The sequence below is a fragment of the Macaca thibetana genome, chromosome 15 (assembly GCF_024542745.1).
Source record: "Macaca thibetana thibetana isolate TM-01 chromosome 15, ASM2454274v1, whole genome shotgun sequence".
NCBI lineage: Eukaryota > Metazoa > Chordata > Mammalia > Primates > Cercopithecidae > Macaca > Macaca thibetana.
The window spans coordinates 27,755,030-27,781,493 of NC_065592.1; the positions used below are offsets into that span (position 1 = coordinate 27,755,030).

The 26,464-nt window shown below is 42.6% G+C and overlaps 1 protein-coding gene across 7 annotated transcripts in view; it reads left to right on the plus strand.

Moving 5' to 3' along the window:
• Positions 1–23,122, plus strand: part of SUSD1 (sushi domain containing 1) — a 136,528-nt gene extending 113,406 nt beyond the window's left edge. For 2 of the 7 annotated variants that reach the window (XM_050762022.1, XM_050762021.1), the window contains exons 13-17: positions 622–718; positions 4,914–5,172; positions 11,133–11,172; positions 21,950–22,043; positions 22,417–23,122. In XM_050762022.1, coding sequence (XP_050617979.1) covers positions 622–718; positions 4,914–5,172; positions 11,133–11,172; positions 21,950–22,043; position 22,417 — 491 coding nt within the window. In that variant the 3' untranslated portion in view covers positions 22,418–23,122. Of the gene's footprint in view, positions 1–621; positions 719–4,913; positions 5,173–11,132; positions 11,173–21,949; positions 22,044–22,416 lie in introns of those variants that run through there. The other 5 variants (XM_050762024.1, XM_050762023.1, XM_050762027.1 and 2 more) reach the window with 5 other exon arrangements.
• The last annotated feature ends 3,342 nt before the right edge of the window (positions 23,123–26,464 follow it).

Here is a 26,464-nt window from a genome sequence, read left to right on the forward strand (position 1 = left end):
TGATGGGAAACCTATTTGGGAAATCTTGTTGCTGGGAGCGTGAAAATAAGGACAGAGAGCTCTGTGATTATAAAGGATATAGAAGGCTGATGTGGTGGTCTTCCCCACCAAATAGGAATCTACCCACCAAGCAAACTGTAATGCCCGCCACATCTATCCTCTGCCAGTGCCACAGTATACTCATCACTTCTTTTTATTGTGGCAAAATACACATAAGATGTGCCATTTTAACATCTTGAAGCACACAGTTTATTGGCATGTTGTGCAACCATCACCACTGTGTATTTCCAAGATTTTTTCATCACCCCATGGAGAACCTCTGTGACCATTAAGCAATATGTTCCCACTCCCTACATGCCCCTTCCACCCCCAGCAACCTCTTCTTTCTCTGTGAATTTGCCTATGTTAGATTTTTCATCTAAGTGGAATGGTACATAATCTGTCCTTTTGTGCCTGGTGTATTTCACTTAGCATGATCATCCACATTGTGGCATGTACAGAATAGGCGCCTCGCTTCTGAAATTAAAACTTTCCCTTTAATAGCCCTCACGAGGACCTCTTTTGTCCTGCTTTTTACTTGTTCCGATCACACCCCTTCTCTTCTTTTCAACATGTTTTCAGAGCCTCCCCTGCCGGAAGTAGAATTTTTTACGGTGCACGGAGGACCTCTACCACGCCTCAGACTGAGGAAAGCCAAGGAGAAAAATGGACCAATCAGGTCAGTAGCTGTCCTTTCTCCATGGTTGCCCAGTGATCCCCACGGAGTGATTTGGAAACTTTGATTTTGGTGAGGAGAAGACTTCTGTGTTGGTGGCTGTACTTGGGTTGTTAGAACGATGCAGCTGGGGCCTCTTTTGTTTCCTTGGGTACAGAGTGGCCTTTAATCCCAACCAGCATCCTTTCTAATGGAGAGAGAGACTTCTTTTTTTTTTTTTCTTTGAGATGGAGTCTTACTCCCATCACTCAGGCTGGAATACAGTGTTGCGATCTCAGCTCACTGCAACCTCCACCTCCTGAGTTCAACTGATTCTCCTTCCTCTGCCTCCTGAGTAGCTGGGATTACAGGTGTGCGCCACCACACCTGGATAATTTTTGTATTTTCAGTAGAGACCAGGTTTTGCCATGTTGGCCAGGCTGGTCTCGAACTCCTGACATCAGGTGATCCACCTACCTTGGCCTCCCAAAGTGCTAGGACTATAGGCGTGAGCCGCCGCACCTGGCCACATAGAGAGACTGCTAAAGGACCATATATACAAGCATTTGGGCGGTTTAGCTCAAGAAATTAAATCCATTCCTTTGGTCACTGGGCAAGCATGGGTTACGTGCTTAGGACATGTCACGATTGTCCTTTGCACTCATGTCTCATAATATATCCTTTACGGATGGGGGGTCAGGGGCATCATTCCATTTCTCAAAGGCAGAATATGTTGCCCTGTATGTAAGGTTGATCTTGCGGGATGTGCAGTGGTTTCTGCAAAGATCATTTAGGTAAATCTTTTTGTCTTTTCTTGTATTGAGTTATGGGCAAGACACTGGGTAATTAATGACTGCTTCTGGGATTCCAGATGGCATTAGGATGGAATTAATTTACCTCGGTTGGAGGACTCCACTGTGTTCAGTTAAATAGTTTATTTGCAAAGGTCACGGCAGGATTGGGAAAGTAGCATCAGTCCCTCTTTCAGAGAGGGAGATCGAGGTTGGAGCGGAGAGATGAACAGCTTGCTCACAGCACCAGGTCAAGGAGCTGAAATGTACATGGCCTCACCAGCCTTGCCTTTGTCTCTCCGGACCCTTCAGTAAAATCAAGGTTAAAAAAAAAGCGAGATGTTATAAAATTACAAAAAAGAAAGTCTGGTGATATTATCTGTATATATCCATTTATAATAAAACTTAGGGTTTTCCTGCTTTTAGATTCATTTAAATTCAGTAAATGTGCAAAGATCTTTCCGGGGATGGACATTGTATAAATTGTTCCGATTCTTGACAAATTGCCAGAAGGCATTGTAATTCTGTCATTATAAAGAGAACAGAAGTCGTGAGGTCACTTCCTGAGAGCATCTGCAAGAACAAATGTGACATTTATGTCAAATAATGACATAATGCAAAAAGAAAAGCCAAATGACAGCTTACCTTTGTGGCTAGATGCTGGCCAGCGCCTCCAAAACAGGAAGTGGAGATCTGTGAGTCATTCGAGGGAGTGTGGTAGTGAAAAAGAGGAGAAAAGTCCTTCCAGAACAGTCATATTCCAAACAGCCACAGTTGCTTCTCTAACGTCACATGGCTAATTACCAGCAGGCAGGATGGTTTCCTAAGCCTGACTACCTGGTTTGAGCTGGGGGGTAGCGGCTTTGCCAGTGTGTGAGACAGGCCTGAGTCTGCTCTTGCATGGTTTAGGGACAATGTCTCGGGGTACATAATGGAGCAAGGTCCCTGGGACCAAGCCTCTCCTGAGCTTGCTGATGTTAGGCAGAGGATGGAGCCTGTTGCTGGGGTGCCTTAATGCTCGTGTCTCCCACACCTGCCAGATAATAGGAATCACCTGGGTGCTTTATCAGCGATACAGATTCCCAGACTCTACTCCTAGAGATTTTGATTCAGTAGGTCTGGGATGAGCTCGGGGAATTTGTATAATAATCAGGCAACACAGGTGATTACGATCAGGCTAATTGGGAAGCTGCTTCATACTCTGTCAGTGATGCCTCTAGTGAGCAATGTACAGAACCAAATGGGCACAGGTGAGCCTTGACCACCACCACCTGCATGGAAAGATGAGAGGGATTTGAAGATGTACTTATGGACAGCATGGAGGTGCTGCAACATTTACTGTCTTACCTGCGGCTATGACATAGGGATGTTTTCAAGTCTCGGGGCAAGTTTGTTGTTACAGGTGTTCCCTATAGGCAGTGGATGCTTAATAAATGTTTACTGGTGGTGACAACTTATTGCCCTGCAGGTTTTACTTTGTCTCTTTTGTAGAAAGCCCTTGGCTGAAAGTGAGCCAAGACTTTATGAAAATCAGGACGCTTGGCCAGGCACGGTGGCTCACACCTGTAATCCCAGCACTTTGGGAGGCAGAGGCAGGCGGATCACTTGAGGTCAGGAGTTCAAGACCAGCCTGGCCAACATGGTGGAACCGCATCTCTACTAAAAATACAAAAACCAATTAGCCGGGCGTAGTGGCGCGTGCCTGTAATCCCAGCTACTCAGGAGGCTGAAGCAGAAGAATCGCTTGAACCTGGGAGGCAAAGGTTGTAGTGAGCTGAGATCACACTGCTGCACTCCAGCCTGGGCAGCAGAGCAAGACTCCCTCCTAAAAAAAAAAAAAAAAAAAAAAAAAAGAAAGAAAAGAAAGAAAATCAGTGCCCCGAGGATACCTAGGATGTCTGGGAACCTAGTGGGGGGAGACTTTCCATATCCAACACCCACTGTGGAGGTGGGCTCCCTCTTCTTAATCTCATGATTCATGGGCTCTTAGGAAGCAGGAGATAGGGCATTTGGCATGTGAAGCAGGAAGTTCAAATTTACTGGTAAAATAGAATTACATGGCCTAATGAGTTTTGGAAATTACCCTAATCATATTTCACACTGATGTATGCTTTTCTTCTTTTCTGAAATTTCAACTCAAGAATCATTCATTGTTGGTGGCGGAGGGGCGGGGCGGGGGTCGGGGGGGCTATCATTACCAAAGAACTGTGCAAGGATTTGCAAGAATACAAGAGTCAGTCATTCAGATCCCTGCTATCAAGCCTGATAGAGACAGCAGATGCTCAACACGGTACTAGAGGCAGGAGCTAAGTACTGGATAGATGGGAATTGAAGGGAAGCGTGATCCATTCTCAGTGCATTTTTATTCTCACACTTCCTTTCACTGCCAGGCTTTCTATTTGATGGGATGAATAATGAAACACATAACAAAAACAATACCCATTTGTTAGTGTGTTTTTCTGTCCACAATTGGGGAACAGTTTTTACAGTGCATACATGACATATTACTGTTCTGGCTGTTTCAGGATGTTGTCAGACTGGATTAACTCATGGTGACTCTGCACTCTTGGCGTCTCATTTATTTCACATGAACTTTGGTATCAGCCCATGAACTGTAGGGAATGTAAATCACATGAGTTCTGTTTCAGGTCACCACATGATTGTCTGCAGCCTTTTTTCCGGACTTAGTACATTCACTGTGGTAGGCACTCGGTCTCCATGTGACTGCTAAACCCTTTGCACAGTTGGGCTTTATTTGCCCACGTGAAAATCACTGATTAGGTCAACTTGATGACACACACACAGCACAGGGCAGTGATATGTGCAACAACTTCTCCCAGCTAAAGAGGATGTACTTGGCATCTCTCTGCAGCCAGAACTTGGAGAGGTCCCTTGCCCCGTGTCATCTGGCATTAACCCTTTAGGTTCAAACTGGAATTGCATGATGGTTGGAGCTGTCAGACCATAAATCCCACATGGGCCAGGACTTTTTCTTGTCTAGTGTTGTGTCTCCAGTACCTAGAAAGAGGCTTATCTCGGCTGGGTGCAGTGGTTCACACTTGCAATCCCAGCACTTTGGGAGGATGAGGTGGGTGGATCATGAGGTCAAGAGACCGAGACCAGCCTGGCCAACATGGTGAAACCCCATCTGTACTAAAAATACAAAAGCTAGCTGGGCGTGGTGGCATGCGCCTATAGTCCCAGCTACTTGGGAGGCTGAGGCAGGAGAATCACTCAAACCCGGGAGGTGGAGGTTGCAGTGAGCTGAGATTGCACTACTGCACTCCATCCTAGTGACAGAGCAAGACTGCGTCTCAAAAAAAGAAAAAAAAAAAGGCTTATCTCATAGCGGGTATTCAATAAATATGAATGAATGAATGAACTCCCCATGCAAGGGTCTGATGGACACTTCCGTTTTTTTCTTCCAGTTCATATCAGGTGTTAGTGCTTCCCTTGGCCCTCCAAAGCACATTTTCTTGTGATTCTGAAGGCACTTCCTCCTTCTTTAGCAACGCCTCTGATGCTGATGGATACGTGGCTGCAGAACTACTGGCCAAAGATGTTCCAGATGATGCCATGGAGATACTTATAGGAGACAGGCTGTACTATGGGGAATATTATAATGCACCTTTGAAAAGAGGGAATGATTACTGCATTATATTACGAATCACAAGTGAATGGAATAAGGTATCTTTCTTTCCAAGCTCTTCTGAACTCTGTGTTTTCTTCTTCGCATGAAATTCAAATGTTTGAACATTTGTTTTCCCAGTACTTGAGAGGGACACTGCATGTGACAATCATAAAATATGTGTGAATACTTTGCCTTTATGAAGGATGGACAGGTGAAACCCTTACAGACGATAGGCATTCTGAACCTCCTGGGGGACCTTGCTGAATCAGCATTTAGACTGACCTGGTTTTTGTTTTTACCTTAAGCTTTACAGATGCCCTCATTCTATTGCACTACTGGAGTCTAAGTTGGAAAGAAACATCTAGATTCTCTCTTAACTTCCTTGTGCCCCTGCCAGGCTGCTGCCTCTCTCATTCTCCTGGGAAGCAGAAGATTAGGCACAGCACTGGCCTGCTTTTTGCTTACATCCCTTCTGCGACTATGGCATAGGTACCATTTTCCCTTCCGCAGTGCTTAGAAAGGCTGGTGCTCTTCCAGCAGTGGCTTTTTCCTGAGACATGGAACTCAATATTCATTACATAATTAGGAAACATCATGTTGCTGTATTCATCAGTCGGGGATGGAAGACCTGGAAGAACCATTGTGATGGTTGACCTAGGAGAACCCTAAGCTTGTTGTAAATTCATATGGGTTGGTAATGAAAACTAGAAGGATTATATTAATGGTAATACAAACATCTCTTGACTGATGAATTTGAGATAAAATTATGTTGTCATTTTGAGTGTAAGGTTCATCACATATTTAAAACTGAGACACTCTATTAAATTCTGTGTGGGATGCAAATGTAATGTGTCATGAACATGCTTGCTATAAAACCAATAGTTACTTGTAAGACTGTTCAAGTATCAAAGATGTCTAGCAGTGCTTTGTGACAATAATGTAGGAATAAAGAAAGGAAAGTTAAAGCCCAGAAATATATTGCCCTGAACTTACTAAAAAGGTATTTACAACTTAGACAAGGCCTTTTCATTAGAAAATTACTTGGGGTTCCTGACTTGGAGTTTTTAGCCATAGACAAAACACTGACAGTACAACATGAGTGAAATTTAGAGATGGTTCAGAGAGCTATTGTCCTAGATTAAGACTTTGGTTGGGGAGGGTGTATTAGTCAGCTTGGGCTGCTATAGTGAAATATGGTAGACTGGGTAGCTTAGGCAACAGACATTTATTTCTCACAGTCTGTGCTGGGAAGCCCAAGATCAAGGTGCCAGCTGATTCAGTTCCCCAGTGAGGACTGTCTTCCTGGTTTGTGGACAGCTGCCTTCTTACAGTGTCCTCACATGGTGGGGATTGAGTGGGTTGGGGAAAGCTCTGATTGCTCTTCCTCTATTTATTAGGACACTTATCCCATCATGAGGGCTCCATGCTCATAACCTCTTCTGGATCTATTTCTTTCCCAAAGATCCTGCCACCAAATACCATCACATTGTAGATTAGGCTTCAACATGTGAATTCAGGGCAGGAGGTGGGTGGTGAGCAGGGCCATAGACATTTAATGCGTAACAGAGGGAATGAAGTTGGAGGTTAGGACAAGAATTCTGGTTTATTAGCCAGGCATGGTGGTGTGTGCCCATAGTCCCAGCTACTTGGGAGGCTGAGGCAGGAGGATTTCTTGAGCCTGGGAGGCAGAGGGTGCACTGAGCTGAGATCATGCCACTGCACTCCAGCCTGGGCAAGAGAGTGAGACCCTGTCTCACACATACACACAAAGAATTCTGGTTTATAGGAAACTTTCCTGTGATGTCATTGATACTCTTTTTCATGTAGCTGGAAAAAAGAATATATGCTTATTCTTTAGGATGTTAAAGGAGATGAAAGGGCTTTGAAAAAACTTATGTTTGGATCTACATGTTTGAACTGCGATGACTTTCCCATGGGTGTCAACTATATTTGTGTGATATTACAATAAAATCAGTAGTGATTTAATTTTAATTTCTAATTGTGGTAAAATATATACAATATAAAATTTACTGTCTTAACCATTTTAAAGTGTCATTTGATGGCATTAAATTCATCCACATTGTTGTGCAACCAATGTCCAAAACTCTTTTTATCTTGCAAAACAAACTCTATACCCATTAAATGACTCCCCATTCCTTCCTTCCCACAACCTTTGGCAACCAACATTCTACTTTCTGTCTTTTTTTTTTTTTTTGAGGCAGAGTCTTGCTCTGTTGCCCAGGCTGGAGTGCAGTGGCGCGATCATAGCTCACTGCAGCCTCAACCTCCTGGGCTCAAACCATACTGGTGCTTCCGCCGTCTGAGTTAACTTGGACCACAGGTGCACACCATCATGCCTGGCTAATTTTTAATTTTTATTTCTTGTAGAGATGAAGTCTCTCCATGTTGCCCAAATTCCTAGGCTCAAATGACCCTCCCACCTTCACCTCCCAAAGTGTTGAGATTACAGGCATGAGCCACCATGCCCGGCCCTGCTTTGCGTCTTTATGAATTTGACTACTCTAGGTACCTCATATAAGTAGGATCATTCAATATTTTCTTTTTGTGACTGGCTTATTTCATTTAGCCTAAAGTCCTCTAGGTTCACCCATGTTGTGGCATGTGTCAGAATTTCCTTCCTTTTTAAGACTGAATAATATTCCATTATATGAGTGTACCACGTTTGTTTATTCACTTATTCGTGGATGAATAATGGGATATTTTCCACCTTTTGGCTATTATGAATAATGCTGCTATGAACATTGGTATGCAATATCTGTTTGAGTCCCTGCTTCCAGTTCTTTTGTGTATATACCTGGAAGTGGAATTGCTTGATCAAATGATAATTCTATGTTTAATTTTTTGAGGAACTACCATACTGTTTTCCATAGTGCTATACTATTTTCCATTCCCACTAGCAGTGCGTAGGGGTTCCAATTTGTCCATGTCCCTGCTAACACTTACTGTTTTCTGTTTTATTTTCTTATAATAGGCATCCTATTATAAGATAGGGTGTGAGGCGACATCTTTTGTTTTGGAAGTGGGGGATGGGGGTCTCACTTTGTTTACCAGGCTGAAGTGCAGTGGCCCAATCACAGGTCACTGTAACCTTGACCTCCCTGGTGTCAGGTGATCCTCTCACCTCAGCCACCTGAGTAGCTGGGACTACAGGTTCATGCTATCATGCCTGACTAATTTTTCATTTTTTGTAGAGACAGGATTTTGCCATGTTTCTCAGGCTGGTCTTGAACTCCTGGGTTCAAGAGATCCACCTGCCTTGGCTTCCCAAAGTGCTGGGATTATAGGCATGAGCCTCCCAGCATGAAATGGCATCTTATTGTGGTTTTGGTTTGCATTTCCCTAATGAATAGTGGTGTTGACCACCTTTTCATGGGCTAATCAGCCATTTGTGTATCTTCTTTAGAGAAATGTCTATTTAAGTCCTTTGCTCATTTTTGAACTGGGTTGTTTTTGTTTTCGTTTTTGTTAAGTTTTAAGAGTTCTCCATACATTCTGGATATTATTGTAATCCCTTGTGAAATACGTGATTTGCAAATATTTTCGTCCATTCTGTGGGTTGCACTTTTACTATCAATAGTGCCCTTAGATGCATAAAAGTTTGAAATTTTGATGATGTTCAGTCTGTCTATTTTTTCTTTTGTTGCTTATGTCTTGTCATATCCAAGAAGTCATTGAGAAATCTGGTTTCAGGAAGCTTTTCCTCTATGTTGTCTTCTAAGAGTTTTATCATTTGAGGTCTTATATTTAGGTTTTTGATCCATTTTGAGTTTATGTTTCATATGGTGTTAGGTAAGGGTCCAAATTCATTCTTTTATATGTAGATATCCAGTTTTCCTAGTACCATTTGTTGAAAAAACTTTTTTTTTTTTTTTTTTTTTTTTTTGAGATGGTGACAAAGTGAGACACTTGGAGTGCAGTGGTGCAATCATGGCTCACTGCAGCCTCGACCTCCTGGGCTCAGGTGATCCTCCTGCCTAAGCCTCCCACGTAGCTGGGACTACAGTTGTACAGCACCATGCCTGGCTAATATTTAACAATTTCTTGTAGAGATGGCGTCTCCCTATGTTGCCCAGGCTGGTCTCAAACTCCTGGGCTTAATCACTTCTCCTACCTCAGCCTCCCAAAGTACTGAGATTACAGGTGTGAACCAGTGTGGCCAGCCTGAAAAGACTGTCTTTTCCCCATTGAATGGTCTTGGCACTCTTGTTAACAATCATTTGACATAATGCAAGGGTTTATTTCTAGGTTCTCTATGCTGTTCCATTGGACTATATGTCTATCTTTATGTTACTACCACACTGTTTTGTTTACTGTAGCTTTGTAGTAAATTTTGGAATCGGGGGTGTGAGTCTTCCAATGCCCCTATTTTGTTTTTCCCTTTGTGCATCTGTCCCAGTAAATAGCATCGCCATGCCTCCCGTTGCTAAGACAGAAACCTGTGAATAGTTCTTGTCTCTTCCTTCTTTCTTACCTTCTTATCCAGATCATCAGCAAATCATGTTAATTCTACTACCTTAATTCTGTTTAAAATCATTCTTTCCTCTCCTTCATCTACACTGCTCAGACGTTGTCATCTCTTGCCTGAACATCACTTTTCTACCATATCTTTCTGTCTCTTATTCTACCCATCTCCTTGCTCCATACCACTGCCAGCATGAGTTTTATAAAATGCAAGTATGATCAAAGCATTTCAGTTTAATAAGCTCCCTTCTTCACCTGGCCCCTGCCAGTTTCTCTCCTTTGATATACTCCATTCCCCCAAATTGCCTTGCTATTTAAAGTCCCTTCCATTCTCCAGGGTCTTGAAATATGTCCTTGACTGGTTATTCTTGCACATTACCTTCCATTTCTAATATCTGCACTTATGGCTATTTTAAGCTTTTCTCAGATTTTTTTTCTTTTTTTTGAGATGAAGTCTCACTCTGTTGCCCAGGCTGGAGTGCAATGGTGCGGTCTCGGCTCACTGTACCTCTGCCTCCTGGGTTCAAGTGATTCTCCTGCCTCAGCCTCCCAAGTAGCTTGGAGTACAGGTGCCCACCACCACACCTAGCTAATTTTTGTAATTTTAGTAGGAATGGAATTTTACCATGTTGGCCAGGCTGGTCTTGAACTCCTGACCTCAGGTGATCTGCCCATCTCAGCCTCCCAAAGTGCTGGGATTACAGGTGTGAGCCACTGCGCCCAGCAGCTTTTCTCAGAATTTTTAAGCTTAAATAAAAAAAAAAATTAATAAAATCCAAACCAGAATGCCCAAGGCTGTCATTTGAAAGAGAATCTCCTAAAGACATTGGAAAGATCCTTCTCTAACCCTCACCATTCAGCTTCCCCTGGGGAATATTTTCAAGTCTTACACAGAGCAAGTCCCCAGCATTTGTAACAGCTTATTTATGATATAAATAAGCATATCATAATGACGGGGGGAACAGGTGTTCATTCCACTGAATCTATAGGTTTCTTCTATTATGGATGAGCTTTCATATATGTTCCTATTGCTTTCTTCCTGGTTCATGGACACATTTTGGGTAACTGATGTTGCCAAGTGACATCTAGATAGGTGAAGTATTATATACTGGGACTTCTCATAGCTTTGCTTCTAACATGCATCACTACTTCTTGCTGAACCTTCTGAACAAGTGACCTCAGGATCCTTTTCAGCATAGTTCTCCCGGCAGTCCATGCCAGTTGCTGAGAGCTGGCCAGGGGAAGGATCCTTTTTGTCACTCCTGTTGTTGGCCTATCATGTGTACTTTCCAAGACCTACTGGAAACCTATAGAAGTGATCTGTAGGGTCACTTATGTCCATGCAACCCGTGCCAGTCCCTTGAACACTTAGTGATATCACAAGATATTAGAGCTAGATTGGACTTTAAATGTCTAGTTCAAATTAAGAGATTGAAAAAGCTGAAACTCAGAGGGCTTCAGCCTCCAAACTATGTTATTTAAACTAACACTGTGTGCCACCTAGTTAAATGCATTGCTATGTTTTCCTTTATAGGTGAGAAGACACTCCTGTGCAGTTTGGGCTCAGGTGAAAGGTAAAATTATTTTCTGCCTATGAATGCTGTTCTTATTTCTTTTCTGCAGCATCAAGTTCATATTGATGGGATCTGTTTATAAAATTGTCACTGGTGGCCAGAAGCCAATTCATACTACTTTAAGCAAAAAGCTTCATAGCTGAAAAAAATGGGAGGAGGGTGAGTGGATGGGAGCTTATGGAATTAGACAAAGAGCTACCCCACCAAGGCTCCAGGAACTGGGACTGGGGACTTAATGCCATGAGTGGGACTTCTCTGTCTTTCTCTTTTTTCAGTTCTCTGTTTCTAAGCGTGACTTAGCTTCATTTTCTTCTGCTATAAGACCTGTGAAAGGGAGGGATGGCAAGCTCCCCTAGCTTACCAATTTCACTGGGAAAACATAGCTTTTCAATTCGGGGAAAGATTCTTTCCTCCTAGTTTTAAGTGATTGTCCGTTGGATGAATCACTGTTAATAGGAGATGGGCTAGGAGGATTGGCCTCTGTTGGGTTTTATGTCTACTCATGGCTGGTTGGAGGCAGAGCAGTGTGAACAATAGGTCCACTAGGTTTGCACTGAAAGGGAGACAAAATCCCTATCAAGAAATGGGGCATAGGAAAAGATGCCGAAAAGCCAATTCAAGAGCTACAACAGTCCACTACCATTCAGCTGTGTAGCTTGTGCACATACACATATAATATTAAGAAAAACCGTAATCCCAGCACTTTGGGAGGCCGAGGCAGGCGAATCACCTGAGGTTGGAAGTTTGAGACCAGCCTGACCAACATGGAGAAACCCTGTCTCTACTAAAAATACAAAATCAGCTAGGCGTGGTGGCACATGCCTGTAATCTCAGCTGCTCGGGAGGCTGAGGCAGGAGAATCGCTTGAACCCGGGAGGCAAAGGTTGCGGTGAGCTGAGATCGCACCATTGCACTCCAGCCTGGGCAACAAGAGCAAAACTCCATCTCAACAACAACAACAAAATAAGAAAAACATCTTCCCTTAACAAAATGGAACTATCCTATGTATGATCCCTCATGGAACCCTAGTGGAAGACAACTCAAAGCTGGGTCTGTTACTGCATCCAGCTTCAAGACCAGGAATCCTGGGGATAGCATCTTCCTCTTGATCAAGTCCAGATGTGTTTCTTGTGCTCTATTGAGTAATCTATGACTAAATGGCAAATTTAACCAATCTCAAACCATAGTACATAATATGAGAGGGAAAACTGAATAGCACAATAAATACTCTCATTTAGAAAGAAGGAAAAGATAAAGCAATGTACAGTGGTCAGGGGGCCCCGTAGCAATGATCACCTCTTGCTGGACAGGACAAGCAAGCATCCCCTGCCCTGGCAGCAGAATGGGTCACTTGGGTGGTCAGTTTGGGTCTGCCTGATGGGAACTCTTGTCCATTTCCTCCAAAGCCTTTCCTTAGAGACGCAGCGGGAACATCTCTACTGAGTGCTGTACAGCTTAAACCTTCTTTGCCTTGGAAGAGTTATCCAGGCGGGGAAATTGCCTTAGGGTTTCAGCAATCACTGGTCTTTGTTTTCCAGGCTCGGGATTTCCCTGGCAGTACAGTACATTTCTTTAAAACCAACAGGCAGCCAGCCAGTGGATTTGATTCCCAGGAATTCCATTAGTTTGTAGCTAATAGCAGAAATCTTGTTGAGTTTATGACCTTGGAATCTGGACCTTTTCCCTGTGGTTTGTGGGTCCTAGCAACAGGCTGTGAAATTCTGCCCTTAGCCCACAGTATCAGTTTAACCCTTTGCCTCCTCTCCCCTGCCTCAAAGCAGCATGAAACAATCAACTGGCATGGTGAGGAAATGCTGGTATAAACTTACTTCCCTAAGGATTCCAGTGGATAGCACTTTCTAATGGGGAATTTTTTATCCTGTCAGTAGAGAATACTGTGCAGGAAATATTTGGGAGGGGCCTGGGGAATTAGGCTTCCTCCATTTGTCGCTTCTCTCCTGATCTTATTTTCATCTTTTAACCTCTGCTGAAACCAACTGCAACAAGGGTAGAGGACTTGGCTTTTCAGCAGGGTGCAAGGCGAGTTACCTGACTGTCAGCCATCTTGGATTGCTGATGACCAGGCGGTGAGGGCCTCTCTTGGCAAAGATGGGTGCTGTCCTGTTTCTGTGTGCAGATGGGCCAAGCTCCCTTTACTTGTAGGACTTTAATGAAGGCCAAGAGAAACAGCCACACATTCCAACAGTCATAAGTGTTTCTTTTGCCAGTCCATCCCCTGAAGCTCTAGGATTGGGCATGGCGTTCTCACAAGGAAAAGAGATGGTTTTATCAGAATAATTAAGATGACAAAGCTTCCAGACACAGAAATAATAGCTTCCAGAGTCCACTCTATTCAGCAGCTGTTTGCTATGATTGGAAAACATTCAAACTGGGTAGAAGAAATCGCCAAAGAGCTGGCTGCAGTCATTCTGCTATGATTAAATTAACAGGGAGGATTTTGTTTTGAAAATATCTAAGTGGCTTTGGCAGTGCCCTGGTCTCCCCTCAGCTTAAGAACCAATATTGAAGGAGAGTTTGAGCCTTTGAAATTAAACCGCCGGAAATCTCTGGAAGATAATAGGAAAAACACTGTTCTGTGGAAATTCTGAAGGCAATTCTAGCACATATTTATCTATGTATAACATTTACCTGTGTTGTGCACCCATCTTGGGCAATCTACTTTTTCAAAAAAGTCTGGAGACTGCCATTTCAGAAAGTAATTTGCAGAGAACTGAGATCTAAATTAGTCCTGAAATGGTGCCAGTTCACTTGTGCCAAGCCTCAGCCCCGTTCTGGCCTTTGCCCAGTGACAAATTATGCTATTTACCTTTTGCATATTGCCCCTAGAAGAGCTTTGTAAAGATTACCAGGAAACCAGCAGTCGGTTTGATGGAAGATGCAGAGGCCTGGGCTTATTTGCCTGAGCTCCTGCTACTAATCAGCCAAGTGTCTTTGAAATGATATTTAACTTGGCCAGTTCTCAATCATCCTCTCTCTGGGATCTCTGAGATCCTTTCCAGCCACAGAGTACTATGAGTCTGTGATTTCTTGAGTCACAAAGCAAGGTCGTTTGATATATGTGAGGTGATAATAAGCTGTAATCAGGGAACATTCTCCAGTCATAAGCACGAAACCTGTGAGTTATTTGTGACTACTCCCTTTTCTCTTTCAGCCCACATTTAGCACCTTGGGCATGCCTCTCTGATTTTCATTTCTGTGTTCGCTCCCTGAGCATAGGCCTTCCTACCTGTAGCGGGATGATGGGCAAATCCTCCTTCCTCATCTCCCGTCACAAGAGTTCAGAATTTCCCTCTTCATTCCAGCCTACACACCACCAGCTGACTCGTTTCTAAACTGCAGAACTAATTTTGTTTCCTCTGCTTCCATGGTCCTCCATTATTTTTCAGTTTGGCTTCCAAGTCCTCTGTTTGACACACACATACCCTTCTAATTGCATCTTTTATTCTTCTCCATTCAAACCAATGTTCCAGCTGTTTTCTGGCTATGGCCCACACTTTCTCCTCTTAATATCCTTGCTCATATAATTACTTGATGTCTTCCATCTGGATTTCCCAATCACCTACCTGTGAATCTCCACTTATCCCACCTGTTCTTCAATATTAAAATCAAATGCCCTTTCCTCCCTGAAGCTTTTAAAATTTTTTCAACAGGGCATAATCTGCCCCTCTTCAGCTATTCTGCTATATTTTAGAGCAGTGGGTGTGTACTTGTTTTGTCTTCTACTACTAGATCTTCTACTACTAGATTTTACACCCTTGATGGGCATTTGAAGAGCAGGAACAGAGCCTTGCATGCATTAGGTGTTCAATCAGAATGCATTGAACTGGGCTGAATGATTTCTGAGGAACCAGCAGTTAGTTTTATGGGAAATGAAGCATAGTAGGTGCAATACTTATCAAATAAGCCACAGAAGACTTACATCAAGATATAAACCTAGCGTGTATGTATACATATGTATTTGCTATATATGTACATATATGTGTGTGGGTGTGTGTAAATATATGTACATATATACATGCACACAATCATTTTAAACCTTCATAGTTGTGATGGGAAGAATTCTAATATGGTTCCCAAATTCCTGGTCTCTGGTATCCATCTACCTTCTCTCAGTTACTCATTCAAAGACTGTTCTAGGTATTGCTGGGAAGGGATTTTGGAGATATATTTAAACTCCCAAATAGGGAGATTATCCAGATAGGCCTGACCTAATCACAGGAGCCCTTTAAATCTGGATCTAGAGGTCAGAGATAGGGGAAGTTGGAGCTTCAAAGAATGAGATGGATTTGACATAGGGAAATTCTCCTGCCAGCTTGAAGATGGAGGGGTCCACTTGGCAAGGAGTGTAGCTTAACAGAAGGAGCTGAGCAAGGCCTGGCTGCAGCTGGTAAGAAAACGGGGACCCTAGTCCTACAACTGCAAGTGTCTTAGTCTGTTTTGTGTTGCTATAACAGAATACTGGAGGCTGGGTAACTTATTAAGAAAAGAGGTTTATTTAGCTCATGAGTCTGTAGGCTGGGAAGTTCAAGAGCATAGTGCTGCATCTGGCTTGCTTCTGGTGAGGGCTGCATGCTCATCAGAACAATGGCAGAGAAGTGGAAAAGCCAGCAGGTATATACAAAGAGATCACATGATGACACAGGAAGCAAGAAAGAGTCTAGGAAGTTGACTCTATTTTTTTTTTAAATTGAGATGGAGTCTTGCTCTGTTGCCCAGGCTGGAGTGCAGTGGCGCAATCTCAGCTCACTGCAAGCTCCACTTCCCAGGTTCATGCCATTCTCCTGCCTCAGCCTCCCGAGTAGCTGGGACTACAGGCGCCCACCACCATGCCCGGCTAATTTTTCGTATTTTTAGTAGAGATGGGGTTTTACCGTGTTAGCCAGGATGGTCTTGATCTCCCGACCTCGTGATCTGCCTGCCTCAGCCTCCCAAAGTGCTGGGATTATAGGCATGAGCCACCGTGCCTGGCCGACTCAATTTTATAACAACCAGCGGCCTGGTAATACAGTCCCTCCAGAGCAAGAACTCACTCACCTCTGAGAGAGGGCATTAGTCTATTCATGAGGGCTCCAATCCCATGACCTAAACAGCTTCCACTAGGCCCCACCTCTTGACACCACCACATTGAGGATTAAATTTCAAGTGAGTTTCAGAGGATATAAACTCAAACCATAGCAACAAGGAACTGAATTTAGCAAATAACCTGAATGAACTTGGAAGCAGATTCTTCTCCAGAGCCTTCAGAAGGAAGTGCAGTCCACCTGAGACCTTGATTCTAGCCTCATAAGGTCCTAATATGGTTTGGTTCTATGTCCCCACCCAAATCTCATGTCGAACTGTAATCCCCATGTATTGAAGGAGGGGCCTGGTGGGAGATGACTGAACCATGGGGATGGATTACCCGCTTGCTCTTCTCATGGTAGAGTTCTCATGAGATCTGGTTGTTTGAATGTGTGTAGCACTTCCCCCTTCACTCTCTCTCTCTCCTGCTCTGGCCATGTGAAGACTGTGCCTGCTTCCCCTTCACCTTCTGCCATGATTGTACATTTCTTGAGGCCTCCCTAGTCTTGCCTCCTGTACACCCTGTGGAACTGTGAGTCAATTAAACCTCTTTTCTTTTAAATTACCCAGTCTCAGGTAGTTCTTTATAGCAGTGTGAGAAGAGACTGATACAGGCCCTGAGCAGAGAACCAGCCACGATGTGCTTGAACTTACCGCCCACAGAATTCTGAGCTGATAAATGGGTTAAAGCTACCTAAGTTTATGGTCATTTGTTAAGCTGCAATAAAAATGGAATATAACAGTGTTGCTAATTTATCAAGCATTATTGATCTCTAAATTAGTTTTCCACTTTGATTTCCTTTGCCATCTTTTGCTCTGAATGGAATTCAAGTGAGAAGACCCTAGAATAGCAAAGATAAATTTAACACGGTAAATAGAAGTCACTGTGCTAATTATTATTATTATTATTGTTGTTATTTACCATTTGGAGAACAGAATTGGTGCTTTCAGGAAGTGAACATGCCCTTGTATATTCATGAAAAAATGTTCACACCCATGAGGAGTCCTCAAGCTGTCACAAAGTCTGAGAGTAGAAATAGGACCTTTCTAACTTCCTCTTCAGCATGTGATATTTCTGTCAGGGAGGGGGTTAAAGATAAGTCCGGAAAGGCTCCATCCCTCCTCCTGAGCGCTAGCTCTCTTGAGGGAGCCACCATAAAGAGAATGGTGAAGTTTAGTCCTAATGGGTTTACTTTCTCCAAGATTGAGTAACTGATCTGCCATATAACACATGATTCATTCACTTGGGTTTGTAAAAATATATTCTACAAGTGATTCAGAAGAAAAATAAACATGGTTCTCTGGCATGAGACCATGGAAAGGTAGGGTAACCAAGGGATGGTGAGGCTATAAGAAATACAATTCAAATTTGCCAGTTGTAAATTTTCTTAGTAAGGAATTAATGAGGAAATCTCTAAAGAAGCTTGTGTGGCAACACTTGTGAGCACTCTTGATTAGATTGACTCAGATTTTCAGAGTATATATGCAAAGTAGACAAAAAGACATATAACCAGGAACTGGTCTACCAGCAAGAATCATTCCTGGAGCCAAACCCAAATTGTGCTATGCAGAAGAAATAAAGATTGTTTTCCAATACTATGTCTAGAGTAAGGAATAGTTGCACCCAGGTGGATCCTGCTGGTGGATGGTCAAGAGAAAGTCAGCTTCCTTAACTCCTCCTTAGCTTCTGTCCTCTTGGTTTGTGAGGGGATGGTTAGAGGAAAGAAAAGAGCTCACTACCCTACATAGGTTCAAGTCTTCCAACACGGATGAAGCATATTCTGGCAGGTTCATACAATTTTCACATGAGATGGATAAGCCATTGCAAATGATCTTTGATAAATCTTGAAGAAAATGGAGAGATGTAAGAGGACTAGAGATGAGCAAAGAACAAGGAATTTTGTACAAAGGAAGAGCCACCAGAAGTGTAGATGATGGTAACTTGAAGTCAAGGCAAGGCAAGGTCTTCAAGTGATGGCTTGTGTATCCCTGGTAGAAAAAACAGCAGTTCCCAGGAGTCAGGAGCTTTAAGAGCAGATTAGGTCAGATTGCTTTCCATTTCTTCTTGCACAGAGTCAGTAATTGGTCAGGGAAATATGGCACGCATAATGTATTTTGGCTTCAACAAACAATAATGTCCTTGTGGACAATGTGGGAACATGAGGGCTGTATGTGGGCTTAGAAACAAGCTGAATCACTATGCACAGTTGATATCAACCATTAACAATTATTAATGAGATGAAATCAAACCCAAGAATATGCATGATATGGATCTCTGTCCACAGTCATCATCAGTTCAACATATTCATCAATCAGTGATTAAAATATTTAGAGGGTAAAAGTGTAGAGGAAAAAATACACAGAAAAAAATTGATGATGGATGTTGGAAGGAATACTGGGTAGATTGGATGAAATACCAGTGCAGGAAAGTACTAGCTCAGCTCCCCCGTCCATCTCCAGAATTGTATTTTCTCTTAAAAACAAAACAAAACAAATCTAGTTAATTAGTCCACCAAGATGGCATTTTAAAAAATGTTTCTGAGTGATGCACAAAGATGGCATCTTAATGCCTTAATTTGCATTTTTATTACTTGTAAGAGAGCATTTGATCAAAGTTTTATTGATCATCTGTAATCATGTTTTACATGTGATTTACCTTTTCATAGAATTTGTTCATTTTGCTATTGAGGTATGTCTTTATTAATCTGTAACACTCTCTATATGTTAACTTCTTGCCCATTATTCTAGATATTTTACCCAGTTTGCCATTTGCCTTCTAATCTTGCTTCTGGTAGTTTTTGGTATAAGAAGTGCATGCTTTTCAAAATGGTTAAATCTCTCATTCTGTTAATGTTTCTGTGTTAACAAATAGGCTTAGAAATCTCTTACCCCCTTTAATATTAGGTAAATATTCACTAACATTTCCTAATCCTTTTAGGTTTCAATTTAAGTCTGTAATCCATCTGGATTTTATTTTGGTATATGGTATAAGCTCTAGTGATCAAAATTATTTGATTCTAAATGGTTAGCCAATTTTCTCAGCACTGGTTATGAATAATTTATCATTTCCCCAATGATCTGAAACAGTATCAAAACAACAAAAACAACAATAATTAACAATTGCTAACATTTGCTTATTGCTTATTCTGTGCCAGGCACTGTTTCAATCTGTACTAACTCACTGATTTCTCGCACTACCTAGAGGTGGGCAGTATTGCTATCATTCCCATATTATTACAGCATCCCTCAGTGTGGGGACTGAGGCACAGAATGGATGAATAACTTGCACAAAGTCACACAGGCAGTGGTGGTGTTCAGATAAAGACTTGGACATCTGACTCCAGTATTCAATCTTTGAAAGCATTTGATATACTTGGATTTGGTTCTAGGCTATTTTGTTCCAATGTATTCATTCCTATTCTAATACTGCACTGTTTCACTATCTTGCAATTCAAGTCACTCTCCTAACATTTTTTTCTTTACTAATTCTTCATTTAATCACTGTTTCTCCTTCCATTTTATAATCTAGCTTCTTGGCTAGGCATGGTGGCTCATGCCTATAATTCTAGCACTTTGGGAGGCCAAGGCGGGCAGATCACCTGAGGTCAAGAGTTCGAGACCAGCCTGGCCAACATGATGAAGCCGTGTCTCTAATAAAATATAAAACTAGCCAGGCATGGTGGAGTACGCCTTGTAGTCCCAGCTACTAGGGAGACTGGGGCAGGAGAATCACTTGAATCTGGGAGGTGGAGGTTGCAGTGAGCCAAGATCACGCCACTGCTCTCCAGTCTGGGTGACAGAGCAAGACTCTGTCTCAAAAAAATAATAATAAATAAAAATCAAATAAAACAAAATAAGTCATCTAGCTTCTTAAAGTGTCAAGGCCATTTTTCTTCTAAAGACTAAAAGCAACCAAATAGTATAAGCCATGTTTTCCAGAAAGGCTCTTGGCAGCACTTTTTGATAATTAGTAACCGCCCAATGAGTTTTTCTTGCCTGCTGCCTAGACAGAGCTGATTTATCAAGACAGAGGAATTGCAATAAAGAGTTTAATTCCCACACAGCTGGCTGTATGGGAGACTGGAGTTTTATTATTCCTCAAGTCAGTCTCCCTGAAAATTCGGGGATGGGGTTTTTAAGGGTAACTTAGTGGGTAGGGGGTAGGGAGTAAGGGGTCAGTGAGTCAGAAGTGCTGACTGGTTGGGTTGAAGATGAAATCATAGAGAGTCAAAGCTGTCCTCTTGCACTGAGTCAGTTTCTGGGTGGCAGCCATAAGATCAGATGAGCCAGTTTATGGATCTGGGTGATGCCAGCTGATCCCTGGAGTCCGGGGTCTGGAAAATATCTCAAGCATTGATCTTAGGTTTTATAATAGTGATGTTAGCCCTAGGAGCAATTTGAGAGGTTCAGAATCTTGCAACTTCCAGCTGTAGGACTCCTAAACCATAATTTCTACTATCATGGCTAATTTGTTAGTCTTGCAAAGGCAGTCTAGTCCCCAGATAGGATGGGGATTTGTTTGGGGAAAGGGCTGTTATTGTCTTTGTTTCAAAGTTAAACTATAAACTGAGTTCCTCCCAAAGTTAGTTCAGCCTATGCCCAGGAATGAATAAGGACAACTCGGAGGTTAGAAGCAAGATGGAGTCAGTTAGGTCAGATCTCTTTCACTGTTATAATTTTCTCAGTTATAATTTTTGCAAAGGTGGTTTCAAGTTCTGCAGGGCTGTTTAACACAAGGTGTATTCTCTGGCTGGTCTTACTAGTGCCGGGTACTGTACACAGTTTCCAATAGAAATGCACTCCTCTTAACCTGGCTGTAAAGACCTAAGTCGTACTTAACCACTCCCACCTTGGTTTCTTAAGGGAATAATAATAGTACCCAATGTAAAGGCTGGTTAGAAGACTAAATGAGTTAATACGTGTGAGGTGCTTAGAACACTGTCTGGCACATAGTAAGTGCTAAATAAGTGTTTGCAAATTAAAATGAAATTTTTGCTCTAATCTAGAACATGATTCTCTAAGTCAGTCACTTGGTCCAAATGTGCAACTCAACTGTGAGTGTTTTTTAGTTTATAATTGGAGATCTCCCTGGAGTTGGCATTTGATGATCCCCAAATAGAAAGTATGTCTTTCAAAGTACTTTTACATCAATTTTCTTATTTTATCCTCTCAGTAAACCTGCTGAGCAGAGCAGGGAGGTATGATCCTTGTTGAGGTGTAGAGAAAATGACACGTGACTCAACAAAGGATATTCCTTTGCTATATCTGACCATCAGGGCTATCACTTTTGGAACCCAAATTCAAATAATATCATAATGACTTGCCCCTCCATGCAAAAGAAAACGGCCCATAAAAATCTATCACGTGTAATTGACTTGCGAAAGGACCAACAAAAAATGTAACATGTTGCGTAGTATTCGTATGCTCAACAAGATCAGCTTTTTCTTCCTTGTAACTTTAACATGGTCTGGCTTTACACTTCCTTTTCAGAAATACCCCGTAACTGTAATTTCCTGAGGCTGCATATCCACAGGGCCAACTCAGGGGACACACAGGCACGCTGGGCATTCTTGGGATTCTTTGTTAAATGGGGGCAAGCTCTGGGTTAAAATGGATTGAGCACAGTGGGGTGTGTGCCTCCTGGGAGGCGGTGATGCCCTGCACTCTGGGCTAAGCATGTGGTTTTGTCCCACAGATTCGTCACTCACACTGCTGCAGATGGCGGGTGTTGGACTGGGCTCCATGGCTGTTGTGATCATTCTTACATTCCTCTCCTTCTCAGCGGTGTGGTATGTGAGGCTGTCATTTTTGAAAAATGAGTGGAATGGAGGGGAGGATGGGTCAGAGTCATGAAGAACAGCTGGAGATGAGGAGAGTCAAAGGGAGTGTGGGTGGAGGTTGTCCTTGGCTCAGCAGAGCACACTCAGTGGTGAAAAGCATGACTAACCCTGTACCTCCAGGTAGCATGGGGGATGCTTTCCCAGGAAAAGAGCAGGACCAGTGATGGCTGCCCTAGCCACACACAGAGTGGTGGCTGAGCTTCCATGCTGCTCCCCCTCGCCTCCTCCCATGGGTGTGCGTGTGAACTGTGCATAGAGACACACAGTGGAAAACCAAAGTGTGTTCATATTTGTCTCTTTTCTTTTCCTCCTTCATGTCTAGATGGCAGATGGACACTGAGTGGGGAGGATGCACTGCTGCTGGGGCAGGTGTTCTGGCAGCTTCTCAGGTGCCCACACAGAGGCTCAGTGTGACTTCCGTCCAGGGAGCATGTGGGCCTGCAACTTTCTCCATTCCCAGCTGGGCCCCCTTCCTGGATTCAAGATGGCAGCTATCCCTGTGAAGTCCCCCAAAAGGAGAAAACTCAGGAATTCTGAGTCTTCCCTGCTACAGGACCAGTTCTGTGCGATGAACTTGAGACTCCTGATGTACAGTGTGATATTGACCAAAGGCTACAGATCTGTGAATCTCGGCTGGGACTTCCTCTGAGTGATGCCTGAGGGTCAGCTCCTCCAGACATTGACTGCAAGAGAATCTCTGCAACCTCCTATATAAGCATCTCTGTTAATTCATTCCGAATCCATTTTTTACAATATGCAGTGAGATAGGCTTAAGTTTGGGCTAGAGTTTGACTTTATGAAGGAGGTCATTGAAATAGAGAACAATGATGTAGGCAAACGTTTCAAGCACTTTAGAAACAGTACTTTTCCTACAATTAGTTGATATACTAATGAGAAACTATACTAGCCTGGCCATGCCAATAAGTTTCTTGCTGTGTCTGTTAGGCAGCATTGCTTTGATGCAATTCTTATTGTCCTATATATTCAAAAGTAATGTCTACATTCCAGTAAAAATATCCTGTAATTAAGATTGTTCTTCCCTTGGTTAACTTTTTGTTACTAAGCATCTTCTAAAAATACTCTTTGCTCCCTGTTAGAAACTGAGATTTGGCCTACTCTGAATACGCTGAGTCGACAGATGGAGTCTATTTGATTTTACTTTTAAATCCTGAATTGACATTCTTTCCTTTTTTTTTTTTTTTTTTTTGAGATGGGCTCTCACTCTGTGGCCCAGGCTGGAGTGAAGTGGCGCGATCTTGGCTTACTGCAACCTCTGCCTCTCAGGTTCAAGCTATTCTCCTGCCTCAGCCTCCCAAGTAGCTGGGATTAAAGGGCCCCTTCCACCATGCCTAGCTAATTTTTGTATTTTTAGTAGAGACAGAGTTTCACCATGTTGGCCAGGGTGGTTTCAAACTCCCGATCTCAGTTGATTCACCCACCTTGGCCTCCCAAAGTGCTGAGATTACAGGTGTGAGTCACACGCCCGGCCCTAACAAACAACTTAACTCCAAGACTCAGTAAGAAACGAATGGGGAAGGAAAGACAGAGGTTTCCGGCATCGCTCCTTCTCCCTTGCTTGCTAGGCCTAGAGAAGAAAAACCACGGAGGAGGGGAGAGGGACACGGTGATACTGCACAGCCTCAAGACGCAGTTCTTAGCAAAAGGGGACACCCTTTTGCAGTGGGCTGGTGTGTTCACCGGCTTGCTGGGTGTCAGTGAGGGATGTCTCTGAGTGCCTTGGGCTTATGGGCAGATGAAGAGACAAGAGGAACAAGTAGAAATTGCCCATGTAGCTGCTCCACCCTAGGGAGTCCAGAGTGTATCTACTCTACTGGGGAGAATTAGAGAGAGGGGAGTAATATCCTGACACTCGGGTGTTCAATTCCAGCTGTCAGCCCTGGCCCCTGCCAGTATTAGGAATGATTCTCCTGTCCTCTGGGGTACTGCCCTCCGACGAGAACTTAGGATCAACATTTAAAACCCTTTCTGCTCTCACCTTAGGTAAATTATAGACCAGAACAGGTCTATAATGGGGACAGGTCCCCACCCTAAACCCCAGAGACCGTTTCTCTCAATAGATGAATAACAAATAGCTCTCAAGTTTTAATTTTTATGTGCAATAATGCAAACATACTGTTTTTATAGCTCCTGAATAAATTGGGTGTCAATACAAATTATTGTGGTTAGTGTAGGGCAGAGCCTCTGATGAGTAAGGATCTTTCCTCAAAGCCCATCTTTGTCCAAAGACAGAATCTGAGCCTTCCCTTGACTTATTTTATTTTTTGCCAGTTTTGTAAATGCTGTATTCTTCCATACCACCCCCTTCCCTAATTTCCAGCTCCAGAATTAACTGCCAAAGATACAGTTGTCCGCATGGAATGTAGCATAATTGTCATAGAAAGGAAGAAACCCCCCTTGCTTAGTATTAAAAGTTTCTGGTTAAAATAACTGACCAAATATTAAGTAAAACATCATCTTCTGGGTACAATGCAGAAAAGTAAAAGCAGTTCATATAAGATTACTAAACTTTGGGAGACTTTCAAGACCAGCCCTGGCAACATAGCGAGACCCCATCTCTGCAAAAAAAGTTTTAAAAATTAGCCGGGCATGGTGGTGTGCACCTGTAATCCCAGCTACTCAGGAGGCCGAGGCAGGAGGATCGCATGAGCCCAGGAGTTTGAGGTTGCAGTGAGCCATGGTCACACCACCGCACTCCAGCCTGCGTGATAGAGTGAGATCCAAAAATATTTACTAAAATAGCAAAAATGTGGACTTTGGGATTTCCTCTAACTGCTGCAAATTATAACACAGAATTTCTCAGTGTTGATACTTCAATTGTGGGACCAAGTCTTCTGGCTGCCCTAGTTCTCTTTTCTGGCATTTGAAAGCCCTTGAGCTAGCTATGGAACTAATCTTTGGACAGCCTTTTTGGTTCCCAGGAATGTCGGGCCTTTGAATTTCCAAACTACATATATATATACAGTATGTGTGTATGTATACCTGTCTTTCCACTGTAAGGCACCTGCCCCCATCCCTTCTAGAAGGAGCCACAAACAACTGAGCAAATGGATGGAGGTTGATTAAGGGGAAGAGAAAATAGTCTGTTCTCTGACTCAAGACCTGAAGTTGCAGTGGGGCACGTAAGGTAAGACCAGAGCGGAAGTGATTATCTTGAAATTCCACTTTAGCTTGGAATAAAGTTAATATTTAAAGTGATTTTAAAGGAAATAAAAAAGAACCTTCAGTGCTTCCTTTTCATTGCTAATCTCACATTCTGATTTTCTAAACCTTATGTTTTCCCATTCTGTTCTTCTAAGAGGAACTCAATGGTCTCACAGAAGTCAATCAAATAGCGTTGTAAGAACGTTTTACCTACCACATCCTTTGTTGGTTAGACTGAACCAACAAAGCAGTGCTTGCTTCTGGGGAGGGAGGGTATGGCCTTTTCTGTGCCCCAGTTTGTGGGAGGGTGAGCCAATGAAGCAAGCCAATTTAAAAGGCAATGTGTGCTCTTGTTTCAGAGAGAGTGAATCCTTTCGGTGGCGGGGGTGGAGTGTGTGTGTGGCGGGTGGGGGATGGGGCATGCACATCTAGATCCACACTTTTTGGGCTCAACTCAGGGTTACCAAAATAGAGTCAAACTCAACTCAGGATTACCCAAATGGAGTCAAATTGTGTGTGTGGTTTTGTAACATGATTCTTTCACTCATCGACATTTCCTGGCCACATTTTTCATGTCACTCATGACTGCATTATAAGTTTGTACCATACTTCATTTAACTAATATGCCGTTGTGCATTTAGAATATTTTCAGATGTTTATTGTCCTTATAAAAGTCTGTATGAAAGTATGCAACTATCACTTAGGCCACATTCCTGGAAGTTAACGGAATGGAAACTATGTACGTTTTACAGTGCAGATTGCTGGAAGAGTTTTACACAAAAATTTATACAAAAATTTATACTCTCACCAGCAGAAAGCCTCAATGCCACTGAGTGCTGTTGTAATGTTAATCTTGATTAATCTGGTATGTGAAGAAGGATGTTTCAATCTTTTGCCTGCATCTCTCTGATTATTTTTGCTTGTTGATTGGCCAATTGTAATTCTGTCTTTGTGAGTTGTCTTTTTCTCAGTACTCGGTCTATTTGTCTTTGATTGATTTGAAAAAGCTCTTTATATTGTAGTAATTTTAATTCCTGTCATGTATTTTGTAAACAATTTTTCTAGTTTATAATTTCTAAAAATGATGACCTTTTTTTTTTAACCTTGTTTGTATTATATTTTGCCACACAAAAATTTTAAATTTGTGTAGTCAAATTTATCAGTCTTTTCCCTTATGTTGGACCTTCTAATCTCAAGGCACTAAATAT